Below are 19,518 nucleotides of genomic sequence, written 5' to 3'. Positions count from 1 at the left end.
CCCCTGGCCAACCCCCCCCCCCCTCCCCGTTATGGAGAGAAGGAGGAGGGAAAAAAAAAAAAAAAAAAAAGAGGGGGTGTCGTGTGTGTGTGTGCGGGGGGGGGGGGGGGGCAGCCCTGGGGGGGCGGGGGGGTCACTGCAGGCGGTCGGTGCGGAAGGAGTCCTCGACGGCGGGGTCGGTGAGCAGCGCGTAGGGGTCGCTCAGCATGTTCAGTCCGTCCAGGCTGAGGGGCTCGATCTTCAGGTCCTCCTCCAGCCCCAGCGCCGCCGCCTCCACCTCGAAGCCCGGCACGCCGGCCAGCGCCGTCGCGATCTCTTTGGAGATGCCGGGCGGCGAGTCCCCTGCGGGCAGCGGCGCCGTCGGTGCCAAGCGGGCAAGGACACCCCCCCCCCCACCACCACCACCCCAAGCAGCTCGTCTCCCCCCCCAGCCCGTGGTGCGTCCCCCCCCCAGCCCGCACCCACCGGTGAGGATGATGTTGGGGACGGGGCCGTGGCGGCCGCAGTTGCTCAGGTTCTGCCGGTTGAGGACGTGGGGGTCGTAGCTCTCGCCGGGGGGGTACAGCGACCCCAGCTCCTCGGGGAAGGCGCCGCTGTTGCCCGTGGGGCTCTCCCCCATGCCGAACTGCTCGAACTGCGGGGAGAGGCCGCTGTGGGGCTGCGCGACCCCGAAACACCCCCCCCCCCCAACCCCATCCCCTGAGCCCCCTGCCCCCCCCCCCCCCCCCCAAGGCACTCACGCTGCCGATGCCGAAGTCGCCCAGCGGCTGCCCCAGCGGCGGGTGCTGCAGGGAGGCGTCAGGCTGGTACTGGGGGGCGTAGGGGCGCTGGGCGGCCGCGCCGGGGGGGCCAGGGGGGCCGCGCCGGCGGGGCTGGGGGCAGAGGCGGCTGCTGGGGGGGCTGGTGCAGGGTTTTCTGCCCGGGCTGCGGCTGGGACGGCAGGATGAGGCCGGGCTGGCTGTAGGAGTACGGCGGGAGGCGCTGGTCGGCCGGCAGCTTGCTGGTGTCCAGGGGCACCCCCTGCGAGCAGAGCGGAGCCGGGGGTCAGTGGGCGCTCCCCCCGTGCCCCCCCCCCTTTTTGAAGTTTCAGGGCGCCCAGCACCGGCCGGGATGGGGGAACGCTCGCGGCCCCCGCCGGCACGCGGGGGTCGGTGGCCGAGATGAGGATGGAAAGGAGACGACAGAAAGGAGGAGGCGGAGGCGGGCGCGCGGCGCGGGGGCCGGCGCGGGCGATGGACCATGCATACCTGGGTGATGGAGGACAATGTGGGTGACATTGTTGGTGAGAACTGTTTGGGGTGCTGCCTCCTGGAGTCGCCACCCATTGGGAGGGTGAGGGGGCTGAGCGGGACCCGTCGGCGGGGCGAGGTGCTTATGGACGCCTGCACCATGGGGTAGGAGGAGGCGCTCAAGCCGGAGGGCAGGCTGGGGTTGCTGGGGGAGGACTGCATGGGCTGGCTGCGGGGGGACGTGGGCAGCGAGGGGTTGCTGAGCGAGGAGGAGAGCGAGGAGGGCAGGGACTGGTTGGAGAGCGAGGAGGGGATGGAGGAGCTGCTCTGGGAGGACTGCAGCGAGGGGTTGCTGAGGGAGGACTGGAGCGAGGGGCTGCGCAGGGAGGCCTGGAGGTTGGGATTGCTAAGCGAGGACTGCAGGGACGGGTTACTCAGGGAGCTCTGCATAGGTGAGGTAAGTCCTGTGGGGACAAAAAAGAAGAGACAGCGCCGTTACCCACGGAAAGGCCGCCGCCCCCGGCTCCCCTCCCCGGGCTGGGCCAGGCTGGGGCTCCCCGTCTGCCCCGGATGGGATGGAAGGTGACGGAGGAGACCAGAACGATGGAGACAGCGACACAAACACACACGGCCCGGGGACGGGGACGGCGGGCTCCCACCGGGACCACCGGGGACCACCTGGAGCTGCCGATCTCTGCCACGACCGCCCCGGCACGAGCCGGGGATGCCGGTTCCCCTGGGCCCAAACGGCCGGCTCCAGGCGCGGCACCGCCGCCGTCCCCGTGCCAGCCCCGGCAGCAGGACCCGGAGCCAGGCGGGCTCGGCAGCGTTGGGCCCCGGGTCCCGGCTGCGGCGTCCCCGAGCCGCGGGCCGGGGCCGGCGCTCACCTGGCGAGTCGTAGCCGGTGCCCAGCCCCATGCCGCCGCTGATGCCCAGGTGCGTCATGGTGTTGGCCAGGTTGCTGGTGCTGCTGCCCCCGCTCAGGCTGGGGTAGGCGCTCTCGTCCGGGTCGAGCGGGGTGGGCAGCGGCGAGGGGAAGTGCAGGTTGGTGAGGTCGGGGAGCGAGCCCCCCGTGTTGAGGGCCGAGGGGATGAGGGGGACGTTGGCAGGCTGGTCCGGGGATGGGAAGATGCTGGGGGAGGGGGAAAAGAGAGACGAGCTCAGCGCGGGAGCGCCGCTGCCGCCTCCGACATCCTCCAGCCCCCCGGCCGCAGCCACCCCGGGCCGGGGCTGCCCAGCCCCGCACTTACTGGATCCCAGGGACTTCGCAGGAGCGCGGCCGGGCTGAGGACGAGGAGAGCTGTGAAATCGGAGAGGAGGAGTGAAGCGCGGCCAGGATGTTTATGCCCCGCTCCCCCAGGCCGGGCCGGCCGCGGTTTGGGGGCAGGAAGCAGACCGCGGGCCCCGGTGTCGCAACGCTCCCCGGCAGGAAGCAGGCGGCCGGGCAGGGGACGCGGCGGCGGCTTCCCCGCGGCCCCCCCCCGGCAGCAGCGCGCAGCCCCCCCGGGGGGGAAGGGGCCCAGCACCCACCTTCTTGGTGTCCCAGGGCTTCAGCGAGTGCTTGTTGTCGTCGAAGCCCTCTTCGATGGGAGGCACTTGGAAAAGAAACACTGGCGAGGGGGAGCAGAGGGTGAGGGCAGTGCGGGGAGCGACCCGCTGCCCCATCCTGCCCCGCGCCGTGCTGAGCGCCGCCAGGGCGGGCGCTTACCTTTACTGTCCGCGTCCCCGTCCAGAAAACCTGAAAATAAAAAACCAAACCAGAGACCTTCAGCAGGCGGGGACGGAGGGGGCGGGCGCAGTGACCCCTCCGGGGTAACTCGGGGTGCTCGGGGCCCCCCGCGCAGGGCAGGGACTCACCGCCGCGGCGGCCGGGCGGCGGGGCGCCCTGCGAGGGGCCCAGGTAGGCGTCCTGCGGGGCCGGGTTCATCACGCTCGTGTGCAGCGCCGAGTCGGAATTTGTTCTGCCGGGAAGAAGGGGCGCCCGTCAGCCGGCTCCGAGCGGGGGCACCCTGGGGCCTGGCCCCCCGGCGCAGCCCGGGGAAGCCACCCTGGGCACGGGACGGGCACGGGAGGGCTGCAGCCGGTGCCCCCCGAGGGGACGGAGGGACGGGGAGCGCGCGTGGGAGGAACGAGCGCCGCCCTCGCAGCCCCCTGCAGACCGCCAGCAGCGGGGACGCCGAGCCCCTAAGCGGGGACTCCCCCCCCCACGCGATGCCCCAGGTGTGTGTCAGCACCCCGGGCCCCTCGCCCTCCACCTCAGGGGCTTCTTCCCAGCCCCATCTCCTCCCAGGGGGAGCCGCTGCCCGCTCCTGGGGCAGCTCCAGCACCGCAGCAAGGGCTCCGCGGCCCTCGCACCCCTCAGCGTGGGGCCAGCAAGGAGGACGGGCAACCCCCCCCCCCAGTCCCTTTGTCCCCCCCCGGGGGCCCCGGAGGGATCCACCACCCATTGTGCTCCCAATTAGTCGGCCCGAAGCGGACGAGCGCGGGGAGGGGCTGGGAGAAGGCTGCCCGGGCTGCCGGTGCGTCCTGGGAGCGCACAACGGGGACATTGTTCGGCGGTGGTGCAGCTGGGAGGCAGGAAGCCCCCCCCCCCCCCGGGCGCCCATGGGACGCAGCCCCCACCCCTGCGGGGCCCAGCTGGGGGGCGAGGAGCTCCTGGGACCTGGGGAGGGGGCTGCAGCGAGCCCCCACCCCATCAGGCACCGAGGGCTGGCGCGTGGCTGGCCCCAGGGACCAGCCTGCGGCCGCGGCGCCCTCAGGGATGCTGCGGGACCACGGAGCCCGCGGAGGCACCGGGGCCGCCCCATTGGGGCAGCCTGGGGACCCCGACCCTTCCCTGGGGGGCTGTGCCCGCCCTGGGGGTCCTGGGGACGGGTCAGAGCTCAGGGCAAAGACAGGGAAGAGACCGACATCAAAACTCATTCACCTGTTGAGAGCGGACGGCAGCCTGAACAGATGTCCCTTCTCCATGGGGAAGTTCCCCCAGGGCATGGTCCTTCCAGGGAAAAGCAGCGGGGTTACTTGGGGGGCGCCGCCCCACGGGGCCCCAAAACTCATCCAGCAGCCGCCCCGTGCAGAGCACAGCCGCTCGTTTACACCCCGCGGCTCCCATGAGGGCGCCGAGGCCCCGCGGCGGGAGAAATCCCGGCGGCACCACAAGGGCTGGCGCCGCGACGCTCCGACGGGACAGCGCCGGGGGGTCCCCGAGCAGCCTCCCCCCTCCTCGGCCCTGGGCAAGGAGCGAGGAGCGAGAGGAACCCAAAGTGCCCGTGTGGGGGAAGGAGAGGAGCCCCCCTGACCTCCCCGCTGGGCACGGAGCAGGGGCTCTGCCCCGGGAGGCGCAGAGGGCACCGGGGGCACGGGATGGGGCCGGGGCCGCGGACCCGGGCCGAAGATCGCGGCGGGGGCCAAAGCGCGCGGCACGGAGCGGCCCTGGAGCTCAGCACCGTGCCGGGTGGTGCGGGGCTGCCACGGCTCAGCCCGGGGCCAGGGAGGAGGAGGAGGAAGGAGGCAGGAGCTGTGCCGCGCACCAGGAGGAAGGGCAGGCTGGAGAACGAAGCCCTGAGCGAGCTCTGAAAGGACGAGCCGAGCCCAACCGGCCCCGAAAGGATCCGGGAGGGACGGAGCAGAGCCAGGGCCTGCTCGCTGCCAAAAGCCCCAGCGTTTCTCCCGAAAAAACACCCGCCTGTGGGACAGCGCCGGGAAGGAATCGGGGGGGGCAGAGCTGCTCCCGCTCCCCCAGCGTTTCCCAGCCTCCCCTCGCAGGGGAAGCCGCGAAAATCCTCCCGGCCCCGTCCCCGGCCTCCCGGCCCTCCTTAGCACACGGCTGGCCCCGGGCACGGCACCCGGAGGGGGCTGGAGGGCAGGGAAAAAAGCGCCGAGAGCAGCGACCTGGGGTCTTTACCTCCTCCAGCTGGGCTCCGGCGGGGGCGACAGGTAGGTGGGGCCGTAGGGCGAGCTGTCGATGTGGGAGGCGCGTTAAGGAGCGAACGGGGGCGGCCGAGCGGGCGCAGCCAACGCCGCCCGGCCCTGCAGGGACCAGCCCCGGGGGGCACGGGGAGCGGGGCAGGAGCCCGGGGAAAAGGGACGGACGCCCGCGAAAGGATATCTGGCGCACGTATCGGCGCAGGGGGGACATCATCCGGCGCGGGTCCCGCTGCACCCGCTCCACCAGGCCGTGGTGCCGCGTGCTGCGCGTCGAGTCCAGCGGCGAGTGCAAGGGGCCCTGCGGGGAGGAGAGGTGGCAGGATCAGACCCCGGGCGCAACGGAGGGTCCCAAACGGGCCCGGGGCGGACGAGGGGGTTACGAGGAACCATCCCCTCGTCCCCCGGGCCCCGCGGTGCCCGCCCTCTCGCCGCGCTGCCGCCGGCGCTCACCTGGAAGTCGGAGACGCCGCTGCCGATCTGGTTGACGTTGGGCAGCGAGCCGCTGTAGTAGGGGCCCCGGCTGTGCGCCAGCCTCAGCTTCTGCGCCTGCAGCTGGGCCGCGAGGGGAGGAGAGGGAGGAGAGAGGAGAGTCGGGGGGGGGCCGAGCGCCCCCAGCCCCGCGCCGTCCGGCGGGATTAGGGCCCGCAGCAGGGGCAGGAACGCCGCCCCCCCGCCGCCGGCCCCACAGCCAGCGCCGCAGACCCGCAGTGGGGTCAGGACGGCCCCGCGCCCGCCGCCGGCCCCGCTCAAGGCCAGGGGAGGCCGAGGGACGGAGCCGTGAAAACCACAGGGGGGAGATAACCGGGAACGGCTCGGCCGCGCTCCCGGCGGGGTCCCCGCGGCACGGGGCAGCCACGAGCACCCCCAGCGCCGACCCCGACCCCGGGGCCGTGTGCCCGAGGCTCAGCCCGGTGCCGGTTTTCTCCTCCCTGGGTGCTGGGAAGGGGCTGGGCCCCGCCGGGAAGGACGGGCTCCCTGCTCCCAGCACAAATCCACCGCCCCGCTGGGGCCCGGAGCCGCCCCGGCGCACGCAGCGTGCCCAGCGGGACCCCGGGAGCGAGGTGCCAGAGCGCGGGGAGCAGCCCAGAGGAGGCTGCGGGCAGGAAACCTGCAGCAGCAAATCCCCGAGCTTACGACCAGCGAAATCCAGATCCAGCGAAAAAAAACAAAACAAAAAATAAATAAAAACAACAACAGCAAAAAAAAAAAAAAAAGGGGGGAGATTTAGTCAACAGCTGGCTGCGCGGGCACCGCAGGATTAGCGCGAGGAGTTGCGCGGGGCTTAAGGTCCTGGGATCCTGCTCCCCCCTCCACCCGGGTCCCCGCGGGGCCAAACGGGGCCGGACCCGGGCAGGAGCCCGCGAGCGGCCGGGGGAGCGCCAGGAAACACCGGCGGGGCCGCTGCGGACCCGGGAGCCGCAGGGACAGGGGCTGGGGCAGCCCAGGAGGAGGCGGCGGCTCCCAGGGGACACGGAGGGGGGACACGGAGGGGCCGCGGGCCGGCCCCGGTGTGGGGACAGCAGCCGGGGCTGCCCGGTGCAGCGAGCGGGTTGTGGAGGGAGCGACGAGGACAGCGCGGCGCCTCCCTCGCGCGGCCCTGCTGCACATTAACCAGCTGTTTGCTGTGCAAACACCGCCCGCGAGGCTCCAGCCCCCTCCCAAACTCAGCGGCGATGCCCGCGGGGCGCCGAGCGGAGCGGGGTGGGACCCACCGGGGGAACGGGGGCTGCCGGGGGCGGCTCCTGGCCGCCGGCCCCGCGGGGCAGCCTCGGCTCCGTGGGCTTCGGGTCACCGGCGGCCGCCGCCTCGCCTGCCCCGGGGGGTCTCCAGCCCAAATTTGAGAAAACCCCGGGGGGTTTTGCCCCGTTCTCCCCGAGCTCGGGGTGACACCGGAGCCGCGTCCCCGTCACCCGGGGGAGCCTCCCCGCGGCCCCGAGCGCGGGCTGCCCTCTGCCCCCGCTCCCACGGGGGGGTCCCCACCCCGCGGCGCTGCCCTGCCGTGGGGACGGGGCCACGCAGCCCCCCCGCCCCACGGGCCGGGCACAAGCAGCGCCGCCGGCAGCTGAACCGCGGCCAGAGCCTCCTCCCGGCAAGGCTGGCGCAATCCCCACCGGCTCGGCGGGGCCGGCGCTGAGCGAGGCACGGAGCAGAGCCCGGTGCCGCCTCCCCGGGCGGGGGACCCGGCTCCTTCAGCCCCAAAAAACGGGGTTTCGGTCCCCCCGGGGGGGCTGCGAGCGGGGACCCCCGGGGCACGGGGCAGCGGGGGGGGGCGCAGGCGCGTGGCACCGGCCCCGCTCCGTTTTCTCAGCCCCCGGCCGAGCTGAATTTAAGCATCTCCGGGGACGAAGCATCCGCCGCTCCCCGGGGGGAGCCGACCCGGCGCTCGGAGGGGACGGAGCCCGGGGGGGCACCGGCCACGGGGGGGGGCCGCGAGCAGCCGCTGCCGGTGCCTTGGAAGCCGCGGCCCCCGGTAGAGGCGCGGGGCTGGGCGGCCGCAGCCCCCCCTGCCACGGGACCCCCCCCCCGGGGGCTCGGTCCTGCCCCGGTTCGGGGGGGGGGGGAGGGGTGCCCACGGCCCCCACGCGTGGCAGCGGCGGCCACGTGCGGACCCGCGTGGGGAACCCACGGCCAGGAGGTAAAAAATGCGTCAAGATCAAAGAATTAAAAAAAAAAAATAGAACAGGGGGGAAGGGGAAGCGGGGCCGGCGGGGAGCTGCCTTCCAGCCCGGCCCCCTCCAGGCCCCCCCGGGCCCCCCCAGGCGGCGCCCCCGCTCCCCCCCGGACCCCCCCCCCCCGCTCCGGGCGCTGAAGCCCCCGTTAAATCCCCGTTACCCCCCCGTTACCCCCCCATAGCCCCCGTTAAACCCCCGTGAAAATCCCCGTTACCCCCCGTTCCCCCCACACCCCCATTCCCCCCCCCCGCCCCGGTCCCCCCTCCCCAGCTCCCCCCTCCCCCCCCGGGCCCCCTCCCCCGCCCCCCGGGCCCCCCCCGGGCCCCCCCCGCCCCGTCCCGGCGCGCATCCGGCGGCGGCGGCGGGCCGCGCTCACCCGTGTGGAGCAGATCTCCATCATCACCTCCTCGAAGGCCGCCGTCTCCTCCGCCTGCCGCTGCTTCTGCAGCGCGATTTTCTCGCTGAACTTCCGCGGGTTCGAGGCCCCGGCGCCGGCCGAGGAACCCGCACCGGGCCCGGGCCCGGCCCCCGCGCCCGCCGCCGCCATCTTCCCTGCTCGGGCCGCTCCGGCCGCCGCCGCCGCCGCCGCCGCCGCGCGGGGCATGCTGGGGCGGGGAGTCCGCGGGCCGGGCGCCGCCGCGGGGAGGAGAGGGCGGGGGGACTACGACTCCCAGCGGCCCCCGCGGCGCGGCCGCGAGGGGTGAAGGGAAATGGAGTCCCCGCCCCTGGGAACGCCCCCGCAAGTGCGCGGGGCGGGGAGGGCGGCGCCGACTACAAGTCCCGGCGTGCCCCGCGCGCCCAGCGGGATGGGGAGGGGCGGGGGGAGCTGTGTCACCCCTCCCAGCCCGGAACAGAGTCCCCCCCCCCCCCCCCCCTCCCCCGCGTACCTCCCAAAAAATGGGGTCCGAGATCCCCCCAGACCCATTGCTGCAGTGCCCCCCCCAGCAGTGCCCCCCCTATCACGGCCCTAACCAGGACCCTCCCCACGAGGGGGTCCCACGGCCGAGCACTCCCAAACGCCCCCCCCCGGCCCCACTCGTGACCACCCCCCACAGCGGGGGGGGTCCCACGGCGGAGCCCACTCCCCAAATCCCCCCCTCCCATCACAGCCCCACTCAGGACCCCCCCAAGGAGCCCACAAGGGGGTCTCACAGCCAAGCACCCCCAAAATCTCCCCTCAAGGCCCCACTCAGGACCTCCCCCCCACGAGGGGGGGCCCACGGCTGAGCCCCCTCCCCCAACCCCCCCCCAGGCACAGGACACCGGGCGCCATCTCCTCACCCAGTCCTTTATTGCTTCGTCCACACCCCCTGGGGGGGGCACGGTGCTTTAAGGGCACTTTTTTTGGGGGGGGGTGTGCTGATCACCCCCCTGCATGTCCCTGAATGAGGGGGGTGTCCGGGGGGGGGGGCGCCACTGGGGAAACCGTGGCAGGGAGCGGCGCTGCTGGTGCAGGAGGGGAAACTGAGGCACGGGGCTGCTGGAGCGGGGGGGGCTGAGCCCCCCCACCCGCACCCTTTGGCACTTCACAGGGCGTTTGGGGGCCTTTAACCCCCTGGAGGGGTGGATCCGGGGGTGCCCCCCCCCCCCCTCCCCGGCTCAGGGTCAGATCCTGATGAAGAGCACGGCGGTGACGAGGCCGAAGCCGGCCAGCAGCGCCAGCACCTTGGGGACGCGCAGCCGGGGCCCCCCCAGCTCGCGGGGCAGCACCTCGAGGAAGGCCACGTAGAGGAAGGTGCCGGCCGCCAGCCCCTCCAGCACGCTGCGGCACAGCCGCTGCCGCGGGCCCCCCCCGCTCACCGTCACCGCCAGCCCCACCGCGACGCCCAGCGGGGCCATGAGGGCGAAGAGCAGCAGGCAGGCGGCCACGGCGGCGCGGCGCAGGCGGCCCCGCAGCAGCTGCAGCGCGAGGCTGAAGGCCACCAGCCCCTTGTGCAGCAGCAGCGCCAGGCAGAGGCGCAGCGCGGCCCCCCCGGCCTCCTGCAGCCCCAGCGCCAGCCCCTCCAGCGCCGCGTGCAGCGCCAGCGCCAGCACCAGCAGCCCCGCGCGCAGCGGGCTCGGGGGGCTCGGGGGGCTCGGGGGGGCGCGGGGGGTGCCGGCCGCCAGCAGGGCTCGTGCCGCCGTCGCCTCTTCCTCGTCCTCTTCCTCGCCCCCGGGGGCGCTCGCGCGGTCCTGCTGTGCCAGCGCCGCCTGCTCCAGCACCAGCACCAGGAAGAAGCCCATGGCCAGGATGAACTCGGGCAGGGGGAACTGCAGCTGCGGGGAGGGGGGGGGGCTCAGTGCGGGGGCTGCTGGCGGTGCCCCCCACCCCCTCCCCCGATCCTCCACGGGGGGAGGAAGACGGAGGCGGAGGCTGCCGGGAAGCCGTGTCAGGGAGGATCTTTCCATGAGTCACGGCGGGACAGCGCGGCCTCTCCGACAGCCCCCAACCCGCCGTCCTGTCCCCTCCGTCCCCTTCCCCTCTGTCCCCTTCCCCACCGCCCCGTCCCAGTCCCTGCCACCCCCCAGTCCCGTCCCCACCGTCCCCCTCCCCCTGTCCCGTCCCCACCATTCCTTCCCCATCCGTCGTTCCGTTCCCAGCCACCCAGTCACCGCTGTCCCATTCCCATTACCCTGCCCCCCCAACCCCCCCCACCATCCCGTCCCCACCTTCCCACCCCACTGTCCCCCTCCCCACTTTTCCACCCCCACCACCCCCTCCCCGCTGTCCCGTCCCCACCACCCCATCCCCATTGTCCCCGTCCCATCCCCGCCGTCCCGTCCCCCCCCATCCCGTCCCCTTTGCCCCCCCCTCGACCCCATTGCCCCCCCCCGTGCTCACCGGGACGCGCAGCTCCTCCAGCGCGGCGGCGATGCCGGCCAGGTACGTGGGCAGGAGGTCGAGCAGGCAGGTGCCCACCAGCACGCCGCCCGCGAAGCAGCTCAGCAGGCTCAGCCCCGGGCTGTGTGAGTCTGGGGGGGGGGGCAAGGGGGGGTATGAGACCCCCCCCCCCCCGACCCCCCGAGCTGACCCCCCAACCCCCCCCTCTAGATCCCCCCAGGCCTCCCCCAACCCCTGGGGCAGCCCCCCCAGACCCCAGGTTGCTCCCCCAACGCCCCCCCAGACCCCGTAATCCCCGGGACAACCCCTTCTGGAGCCCCCCCGGACCACCAGAACCCCCCCAGCTTGACCCTGGTACCCCCCACCCCTGGGGCAGCCCCTTCGTCCCCCCAGACCCCCCTGACCCCGGGTTTCTCCCCCAACGCCCCCCCGGACCCCCATAACCCCAGGGGTAACCCCTTCCGGAGCCCCCCCGGTCCACCAGACCCCCCCCCAACCACCCCCGCGGGTTGACCCCGGGACCCCCCACCCCCCCGGGCACCCCCCCGGGCACCCCCCCGGGCACCCCCCCGGCCCCTGGGTCCCCCCCGCCAGCACCCCCCGGGTTTGCCCCCCATCACCCCTGGGGCCACCCCTCCCGGGCCTCCCCCCCTGCCCCCCCTCACTCCCGTTCCCCCCCCCCGCCCCGTCCCCCCCCGGTACCGGCGGTGCCCGCGGGGTGCCGCAGGCAGCAGAGCGGCCCCAGCCCGCAGCCCAGGGGCAGCAGCAGCAGCGCCGCCAGCGCCCCCAGCTTCAGCCCCAGCCCCGGGGGGGGGACCCGCGGCGCGGCCCCGGGGCTCCAGGCCAGCTCCGCGGCCCCGGGGCCGCCTCCCGCCGCCATCCCGCCGGGCCCCGCCGCCACCGGCACCGGGCAGGCTCCGGGCGGCCGCGCTGCGCGTCCCGGGGCGGGGCGGGGGGGGGGGGCACGGGGCTGGGTCCCGCCCCGGACACGCAGAGATGGGCCCGGGGGGGGGGGGAACGGGGCTGCGGCGGGGGGAGGGCGGCCCGAGAGGGGCTGGGGGCGGCCGGCGGGGGAACGGCGCCGGGACGGGAACGGGAAGGGGAACGGGAAGGGAGCGGGAGGGGCGGGACGGGAACGGGGCTGGGAACGGGAAGGGGAAGGGACCGCGACCGGGACCGGGCGGAGGGACAGCCCGACCGGGACCGGGACCGGGACCGGGACCGGGACCGGGCAGGACGGAGCGCACCGGTCCGGTAAGCGGGGCTCGGTTCTGCCCGGTCCGCGGCGGACCCGGGATCCGGGGCGGGCCCGGTGGGATCCCGGGGGGGGGGGGGGAGTCCCGGGGGTCCCGGTGCGGCCCCCGGCGGCGGCCGCTCCCCCGAACCAGCCCCGAGCCCCCCCGGTGGCGGGCGGGGAGCGCGGCCCCGCCGCCGGTTGGGGGAGGGACTTGGCTGGGCTCGGCCAGGATGCCGAGATCCTGGTGGGGGCGGACCGGGACGGGACAGACGGACCGGGACGGACCGGGACAGACCCACCCGGGCCCCCCCCGCCGCCCCCTCCCCGCGATGGAGCCGGACGAGCTGTGCCTGGGGGCCGACCCCTTCCTGCCCCCCTTTGGGGGCTGGGGGCCCCCCCCGGACGGCGTGAGTGGGGCTGGGGGGGGGCAAACGGGGGAGGGGGGGGGCACCCCGGGAGGTGCCACCCTCGGGGTCCCCATCGCGCGTCCCCTCCGGCCGCAGGACGGGACCCAGCCCGAGGAGCCGCTGGGCCCGGCCGTGGCCCCGGACGAGGTGTGCGGCCCCCCCCGGCCCCCCCCCCCGCAGCCCCCAGGACCCCCCCCCGGGGGACGGGGAGCAGCCGGAGGAGCCCCCCCCCGCCACCGTCTACGAGGTGGTCTGCAGCGCCGGGACCCCCGCGCACGGCGGGGTCACCATCCAGCTGGGTCAGTGGGGCTGGGGGGGGGCTCAGCCCGGGGGGGGGGGCGCATCCTGCAGGGCAGGGCATCACCCTCCCCCCCCCACCCCCCAGACTGGCTGCCCCCCACGCTGCTGCCCCCCGAGTCCTGCATCATCGCCACGCTGCCCACCCTGCCCCTGCCCACCCCCACGGTGAGTCCGGCTCTGCTGCCCCCCCCCCCCGGCACTGTGCACCCCAATTCCCCCCCCCTCACCCCCCCATTTCTCCCCGCAGCTCCCAGTCCTGCTGCTGTCAGAGGAGGAGAAGCGGCTGCTGGCGCAGGAGGGGGTGACGCTGCCCGGCTCCCTGCCCCTCACCAAGGTGGGCTTGGGGGGGGGGTCCCGGGGGGGGAGGTTCCGGGTGGGGGGAACAAGGTGCGGGGCCAGGCTCAGCCCCCCCCGGCCGCGGCAGGCTGAGGAGCGCGTCCTGAAGAAGGTGCGGAGGAAGATCCGGAACAAGCAGTCGGCGCAGGACAGCCGCCGGAGGAAGAAGGAATACCTGGACGGGCTGGAGAGCAGGTGGGTGCTGGTGGGGACCCCCCCGCGCCCCTGCCCCCCCCTTCATCTTTGGGGGGGCCTTCAGCACCCCCGCCTCGCCCCGGGCAGGGTGGCCTCGTGCTCGGCGCAGAACCAGGAGCTGCACAGGAAGGTTCGGGAGCTGGAGCAGCGCAACGGGTGAGCGCGGCGCGATGGGGACGCCCCGGGTGGGTGCACGGCAATGCCTGGACCCCCCCTTGCCCCCCCCCCCTTGTCTCGCCCCTTGTCCCCCCCAGGTCCTTGCTGAGCCAGCTGCAGGCGCTCCAGGCTCTCATCAAGCAGACGTCCAACAAAGCCGCCCAGACCAGCACCTGCGTCCTGGTACCCACATGCATATTTCAACCCCCCCCAAAGGGCTCAGGCCCCCCCCCCCCGCGGGCAGCGCACCCACGGGTGGGCGCCCCCCGCACACCTGCCGGTGCTGTAACCCCACGTGCGTGTCCTCCCCCCCCAGATCCTGCTCCTCTCCCTGGTGCTCATCCTCTTCCCCAGCTACAGCCCCTTCTGCTGGGGCCGGGGGGGCCGCCGGGACCCCCAGCAGCCCACGGGAGGTAATGGGGAGCTGGGGGGGGCTGCGGGATCCCCTGGGGGGGGCAGGCAGGCAGCAGCTGCCCCCAGCCCTGCCCGGTGCTCCCCGTCCCTGCAGTGATCTCCAGGCACATCCTGACCCGCGCGGAGCCGCCGGCACCGCCTGGAGGAGCCCCGGCGACGTGGTGGCAGCTGGAAGAGCCGGGGGCTGCAGCAGAGAACGGTGCCAAGGGGGGGCACGAGGACAGGACGGGCCCCCCCGGCAGGGAGCCGGGCACAAACTCCTCAGGCCGGGCTCCCCCAGGGGATCCGAGGGCTCAGCCATGGCTGCGGGACGCAGCAGCGGCAGCAAAACAGGCACACGGGGATGAAATGTGACAGCCACCCGGGAGCGGCCCCGCTTTGGGGGCTGGGAGCCACCCTGGGACGGGGGGGGCAGTCGGGGGCCCCCCCACCATGCCCCAGGCAGGGGCGCTGGGTGCACCCCACGCACAGCGCAGGGGAAGGGAGCTCTGCGCTCGCAGGCAGCTTCTGGTGAATAAATCCGTGCCTGCTTCGCACCCAAACGTGGCTGGGGGGGCTCAGCGAGGAAGGGGGCACCCCCCAGGGGCAGGCAGCAAAAAGGGGGCTGGGGGCCACGAGCGGGAGGAACGCCCCAGTCCCACAAGGACGAACACCAGCGGCACTCGGCTGATAACGACCGGGGTTTATTGCACGCCACCAGCTCGGAGCAGGCGGCTGCGGCGTCCCCCGGGGCACCGGGCTCCCCAGGCACCCCGCGCAGCGCGATTCGGCACGGGGACCCCGCGGGACACCGGGCAGCCCCCGGTGGGCCGCAGCGCCCGTGGGGTCACGGCAAAGCGGGGCAGGCGTCCCGCGGGCGCTCGTTCCTCCTCCTCCTGGCTGCTTCGGGAGCAGCAGCGGAGCCGAGTCCCCGCGGCGGGGGCGCTGCCGCCGTGCCCGGTGCCCCGCGGGCGCTAGATGGACTCGATCTGCTTGCGCACCTTCTCCAGCGCCTTCCTGTCCAGCACGCGCTGGCGGCACACCACCAGCACGGCGAAGACGGCCGCCACGCACATCATGGTGCCCACGAACCTCCAGAAGACGTGCGCCTCCATCACCGCCGAGCGGCAGCTGCGGGGAGGAGGAGGAGAAGAAGAAGAGGGGAGGGCAGGGGCGCGATCCCCGGGGCGAACGGCCCCGGCCCCGCGACGCCACCGGCCCCTTGCGGCCCCCGGCCCCTGGCCCACCTCTTGAACTCATCCCGCTTGGAGGCGCAGCTGATGTGCTCCACGAAGCCGGTGGGGCCGCACTGCGGGACCGTCTTCTGCAACCGAGAGGGGTCGGGGCGAGGCGCCGTGAGGCCGGGCGGCGGGCCCGGTGCCGGTGCCGGGGGCAGCCCCCGTGGGCTCACTCACCGCCTGGAAGCTGGAGCAGCGGCCGCACTCCTGCACCACCACGAAGTCCTCCACCCGCCAGCACGGCGTGGCCTGCGTGGGGCTCACTGCGGGCGCGGCGCGGGTGCTGAGCGCGGCTGGGGGCCGGCGGGGCCCCGGTCCCGGTCCTCAGCCGCAAGCCCCGGTCCCGGTCCCGGTCCCTATCCTCTTGTCCCAGCCCCGAGCACCAGCCCCCAGCCTCCGGTCCCGGTCCCAGTCCCAGTCCCAGCCCCCGGTCCCGGTCCCGGTCCCCAGCCCCGAGCCCCAGCCCTGGTCCCAAGCCCCGGTCCCAGCCCCCGGTTCCGGTCCCAGCCCCGAGCCCCGGTCCCGGTCCCAAACCCTAGTCCCAGCTCCCGGTCCCGGTCCCCAGCCCCCGTCCCCGGCCCGCACCCACCCGAGCGCCGCTCCTCGCCCGCCGCCATCGCCGCCGCCGCCCTGCGGGGAGAGCACGGGGGGCGCGTCAGGGCCGGGCCTGGCCCCGACCCCCCGGTCCCGGTCCCGGTGCCGGTCCCGGTGCCGGTGCCGGTGACCCCCCGTGCCCCCGCTCACCGCAGGCCGAGGCCCAGCGCGCCCAGCGCCGCCAGCAGCGCCCAGCCCCACGGCCCGCCCGGGCCCATGGCGCTACCGGCACCGGGGCTGCGGCGCCATCGCGGGGCGCGGGGGGTGCCGGGAGCGGGGCGGGGCCTCGCCCGGGGGGCGGGGCCACATCACAGGGGGCGGGGCTTCTGCGACGGGCGGGGCTTTTCGTGAGGGGCGGGGCCTTTTGCGAGGGGCGCGGCTTCTCTGCTGGGGGCGTGGCTCGGGGAAGGAGGGGGCGTGGCCTCCGCGTACGGGCGGGGTTCGGGCGCGGCTCGAGCGAGGGGCGTGGCTTCGCGCCGATGGGCGTGGCTTTGAGCCAAGGAGCGCGGCTCAGCGCCAAGGGGCGTGGCTTAGCGCCGGTGGGCGTGGCCTCGATCCAAGCAGCGCGGCTTCGCGCCAAGGGGCGTGGGGTTAACCTAAGGGGCGTGGCTTTTTTGTCCCGGGGGCGTGGTTTCGCTCCAAGGGGCGTGGCTTCGATCCGAGGAGCGCGGCTTGGCGCCAAGGGGCGCGGTTTTGATCCAAGGGGCGTGGCTTAGCGCCAAGGGGCGGGGCTTCCCGGCCCGCCGGCGCGCCCACGCGTGTCCGCGTCCCCCTCCCGCGCCTCCCTGTCCCCCCCCCCCGTCCCCCAGACACGGAGCGGAGCCGGGGCAAGGCACAGGCCGGGTTTATGGCACCTGGCGCGGGGCCGCCCCCACTGCAGCCCCCCCCCCCGCCCGGCTCCCGGAGAGGCGCCCGCGCTGCCCCGGGGCGGTGGCAGCCCTACAGCAGCTGGCACCTGGAGCTGCCCCGCCGCGGGGCGCTGGGCTCCGGCAGCGAGCCGGCAGTGGCGGCGGTGCTCGGGACCTGCAAGAGCATGGGGGGGGATGGGGGGGGACAAGGGGTCAGGGGGGGGCTGGAAGGGGGCGCCCCCAGCTCAGCTCCCCCCCCCGCCCCACTCACCGCTCGCCGAGCCGATTTCTGCAGGATGTCCCGCGCCAGCGTGCTGAAGGCCTGAGGGGAGAGGGGAGGGGGTCAGCGGGGGCTGCCCCCGGCACGGGGACCCCCCAGCACCACCCCCAGCATGGGGGGCAGTGGCCCCCCCGCGCCTCTCACCTCCTCCACGTTCACGCTGGACTTGGCGCTGGTCTCGAAGAAGCGGATCCCGTGCTCCTTGGCCAGCTGGAGGATGAGGGGACGCTGCGTGGGAAGGGGGGCCGCGGCCCCACAGCCCTGCCCCACGGCCAGGGGAGCTCGTGCCCCCACCCTACCTTCTCGGCAGCATCCCGCTGCACTTTGCGCTTGCTCTCCATGTCACACTTGTTGCCGATGAGGAGCCGCTCGACGCCGGCAGACGCGTTCTGCAGGGGGGGACGGGGACGTGGCAGCTTCACCCACCCACCCACCCGCTGCCCCAGCCCGGCTCCTCCACAGCCCCGGCCCCGCCGTGCACCCACCTCCTTGATGCTCTTCATCCAGTTCTGGATGTTCTCGAAGGATTTCTCATCCGTGATGTCGTACACCAGGATGATGCCCTGCGAGGACGGCGCAGTCAGCGGGGCAGGGACCCGACACCACTGAGGGGCTGCCCCAGCCCCTGGGGTCCCCCCCGCACTGCCCCCACCGTACCACGGCCCCGCGGTAATAGGCTGTCGTGATGGTTTTGAAGCGCTCCTGCCCCGCCGTGTCCCTGCGAGGGAGCAGAGGGGGGTGTGAGGGCATCCTGGCAGTGCTGAGGGACGTGGGGTACCCCCGCGCCCCCCAACTCACCAGACCTGCAGCTTGATCTTCTTCCCATCGATTTCCACTGTCCGGATTTTGAAGTCGATGCCTGGGAGGGGAAGGAGAGGCCGGTGGGAGCGGGGACCCAGCTGCGGGTCAAGGAGCTGCCCGGCCACGAACAGCCCCAGGGATGTAGCTAGGGGCAAAGCTGGGTGGGAGCGGGCGGGGGGGGCGCCCCCAGGTCCCCCAGCATTGGGACGAGGCATTCCCGTGGGACGGCATCACACTGCAACGAGCACTGGGGGAGCACTGGGGGGCTGCCCGGCTGTGGGTTAACCCAGCCCCAAAGGCTGCCAGGAGCCCCCCAGCCGGGCTGCCTCCCCCAGCCCCCCAGCGCCCACGCTCCTGCCCCCCCAGCGCCCAGCCCGGTTTGTGGGTGTGGGTGCCGCCGGCCGGCAGCTGGCAGCCGGAGCGAGCTGGAGTTTATGGCGGGACGGGGCAGCTGCCGCCGGCTCAGGAAATGGCTTTGCCAGCGCGGGGGAAGGCAGGGCCGGGAGGAAGAGGAGGAGGAGGAGGAGGAGGAGGAGGAGGACGAGGAGGAGGAGGAGGAGGACGAGGAGGAGGCTGGCCTCGGATCTTGGCCTGGCGGCAGCTCCAGGACAGCGGGCCGCCATCAGCGTCCCCTCCTCGTCCTTTTCAGTGGCGGGGCGGCCGAGCCCCGCAGGCGGTGGTTCTGCCGTGGGCCCCCGGGGACGGCTCAGACCCGGTCCCGGGGGGTCCCGGAGCTCCCCGCAGCACTCAGGTGTCCCGGTCCCGTTTCCCCGAGCGGGGCCGGGCAGCGAGTGGACGCCCCGCGGAGGCACCCCCGGGCCTCACCCCCAGTCCCAGCTCCCGGAGGGGGGGTCCCGGCTGCTCCGGGATTGCAAAACTCCGCGGGCCAGATTTGTTCCTGCTTGTGCAAGGGGAGCGGGGAAAGAGCGGCCGGGGGGGGGGGGGGGCCGGGGCGGGGCGGGGGTGGCCGGAGGGGTGTCCCGGTGGGGGGGGGTGGAGGAGGGTGCACGGCGGTGCGGGGGGGGTCGGTCCCGGTGGGGGGGGTTCCGGGGGTGCGGGGGGGGCCGGTCCCGAGGGGGGGGGGTTCCGGGGGTGCGGGGGGGGGTCGGTCCCGGTGGGGGGGGGTTCCGGGGGTGCGGGGGGGGGCCGGTCCCGGGGGGGGGGGGCGTTCCGGGGGTGCGGGGGGGCCGGTCCCGGGTGGGGGGGGTTGCGGGGGGGCCGGTGCCGTTGGGGACGCACCGATGGTGGAGATGTAGGTGCTGGTGAAGTTGTCCTCGGCGAAGCGGATGATGAGGCACGTCTTGCCCACGCCGCTGTCCCCGATGAGCAGCAGCTTGAAGAGGTGGTCGTACGCCTTGGCCATGGCCCCCGCCCGCCGGGCCGCTCTGCCCCGCGGCCGCCACGGGGCCCGGCGCGGCCCCGGGGGGGGGTGGGCGGGGCTAAATCACGGGCCCGCCCCCCGCCCGGAGCCGCGCCCCGTTGTCCAGGAGCTCCGCCCCCTTGCCCAATCGGCGCGCCCCGCCCTCCCAAGATGGCCGCCCCCGCCCTGCCGGCGCCCTTCCCAAGATGGCGCCGCGCCTCGCTTCCGCCCGTGCGGGGAACCCCGCGGCGGATATAGCGGCGCCCGCTTCCGGCCTGACCCCTTTCCGGCCGCGGCCGCCCGCACGCCACCATGCCCGTGAGTGCGCCGCGCCGCCGGGCCCGGGGCTCCCCGCCCCGCCGCGGGCTGCGGGGGCCGGGGCCGGGCTCCGCGGGGCTGGGGGCGGCGAGGGGAGGCGGGGGGGAGCGGGGAGGGCCGGGGGAGGCCGTGCCCGCCGCCATCTCCTCGGCGGCGGGGGCGCAAGATGGCGGCGGGGGGCGGCGGGGCCCGGTGGCGGCGGTGCTGAGCGCGGCTGTTCCCGCCCGCAGCTGGCCAAGGACCTGCTGCACCCGTCCCCCGAGGAGGAGAAGCGGAAGCACAAGAAGAAGCGCCTGGTGCAGAGCCCCAACTCCTACTTCATGGACGTCAAGTGCCCCGGTAGGCGCCTGGGGGGTGGGGCGCGGCGCGGGGCCCGGTTCCCTCCCGGTGCTGCCCTAACGCCGCC

General features: G+C 75.1%; 4 protein-coding genes across 5 annotated transcripts; 1 reads left to right on the top strand and 3 right to left on the bottom strand.

Annotated features, from left to right (window-relative positions):
- Positions 1-133: 133 nt before the first annotated feature.
- CRTC2 (CREB regulated transcription coactivator 2) lies at positions 134-8,375 on the bottom strand. The gene is made up of 15 exons (XM_035567463.2): positions 8,205-8,375; positions 5,607-5,708; positions 5,338-5,454; positions 5,134-5,195; positions 4,156-4,224; positions 3,087-3,190; positions 2,938-2,967; positions 2,760-2,824; positions 2,480-2,529; positions 2,117-2,361; positions 1,248-1,693; positions 865-1,020; positions 741-785; positions 466-634; positions 134-342 (listed from the first exon to the last, which is right to left on the bottom strand). Exons 1-15 carry the CDS (start codon positions 8,373-8,375, stop codon positions 134-136), a joined length of 2,040 nt encoding a protein of 679 aa, XP_035423356.2.
- Positions 8,376-9,097: 722 nt separating this feature from the next.
- On the bottom strand, positions 9,098-11,572 carry SLC39A1 (solute carrier family 39 member 1). Its single transcript, XM_035567462.2, has 3 exons — positions 11,352-11,572; positions 10,650-10,780; positions 9,098-10,084 (listed from the first exon to the last, which is right to left on the bottom strand). Exons 1-3 carry the CDS (start codon positions 11,527-11,529, stop codon positions 9,434-9,436), a joined length of 960 nt encoding a protein of 319 aa, XP_035423355.2. The 5' UTR covers positions 11,530-11,572; the 3' UTR covers positions 9,098-9,433.
- A 207-nt stretch (positions 11,573-11,779) lies between these two features.
- CREB3L4 (cAMP responsive element binding protein 3 like 4) lies at positions 11,780-14,236 on the top strand (the record flags this gene model as incomplete). The annotated part of the gene is made up of 8 exons (XM_050716658.1): positions 11,780-11,903; positions 12,679-12,758; positions 12,841-12,927; positions 13,018-13,124; positions 13,212-13,280; positions 13,379-13,463; positions 13,597-13,693; positions 13,789-14,236. Coding segments are annotated over 8 exons (909 nt in total), but the record flags the coding sequence as incomplete, so codon positions are not given.
- A 125-nt stretch (positions 14,237-14,361) lies between these two features.
- Positions 14,362-18,863, bottom strand: LOC118258472 (ras-related protein Rab-13-like). 2 transcript variants are annotated; one of them, XM_035567337.2, is made up of 12 exons: positions 18,674-18,863; positions 17,432-17,492; positions 17,291-17,351; positions 17,119-17,196; positions 16,933-17,022; positions 16,778-16,843; positions 16,625-16,675; positions 16,461-16,528; positions 15,501-15,541; positions 15,089-15,174; positions 14,921-14,997; positions 14,362-14,804 (listed from the first exon to the last, which is right to left on the bottom strand). In XM_035567337.2, exons 1-12 carry the CDS (start codon positions 18,795-18,797, stop codon positions 14,648-14,650), a joined length of 960 nt encoding a protein of 319 aa, XP_035423230.1. In that variant the 5' UTR covers positions 18,798-18,863; the 3' UTR covers positions 14,362-14,647. The 2 variants fall into 2 exon arrangements, with proteins under 2 accessions (XP_035423230.1, XP_035423231.1); XM_035567338.2 differs by having other exon boundaries at positions 14,921-14,994.
- Positions 18,864-19,518: the final 655 nt, after the last annotated feature.

Source organism: Cygnus atratus, unplaced genomic scaffold (genome assembly GCF_013377495.2).
Source record: "Cygnus atratus isolate AKBS03 ecotype Queensland, Australia unplaced genomic scaffold, CAtr_DNAZoo_HiC_assembly HiC_scaffold_150, whole genome shotgun sequence".
Taxonomy (NCBI): Eukaryota; Metazoa; Chordata; class Aves; order Anseriformes; family Anatidae; genus Cygnus; species Cygnus atratus.
The sequence above is the reverse complement of the archived record's forward strand: the minus strand, read 5'-3'. Positions and strand labels throughout refer to the sequence as shown.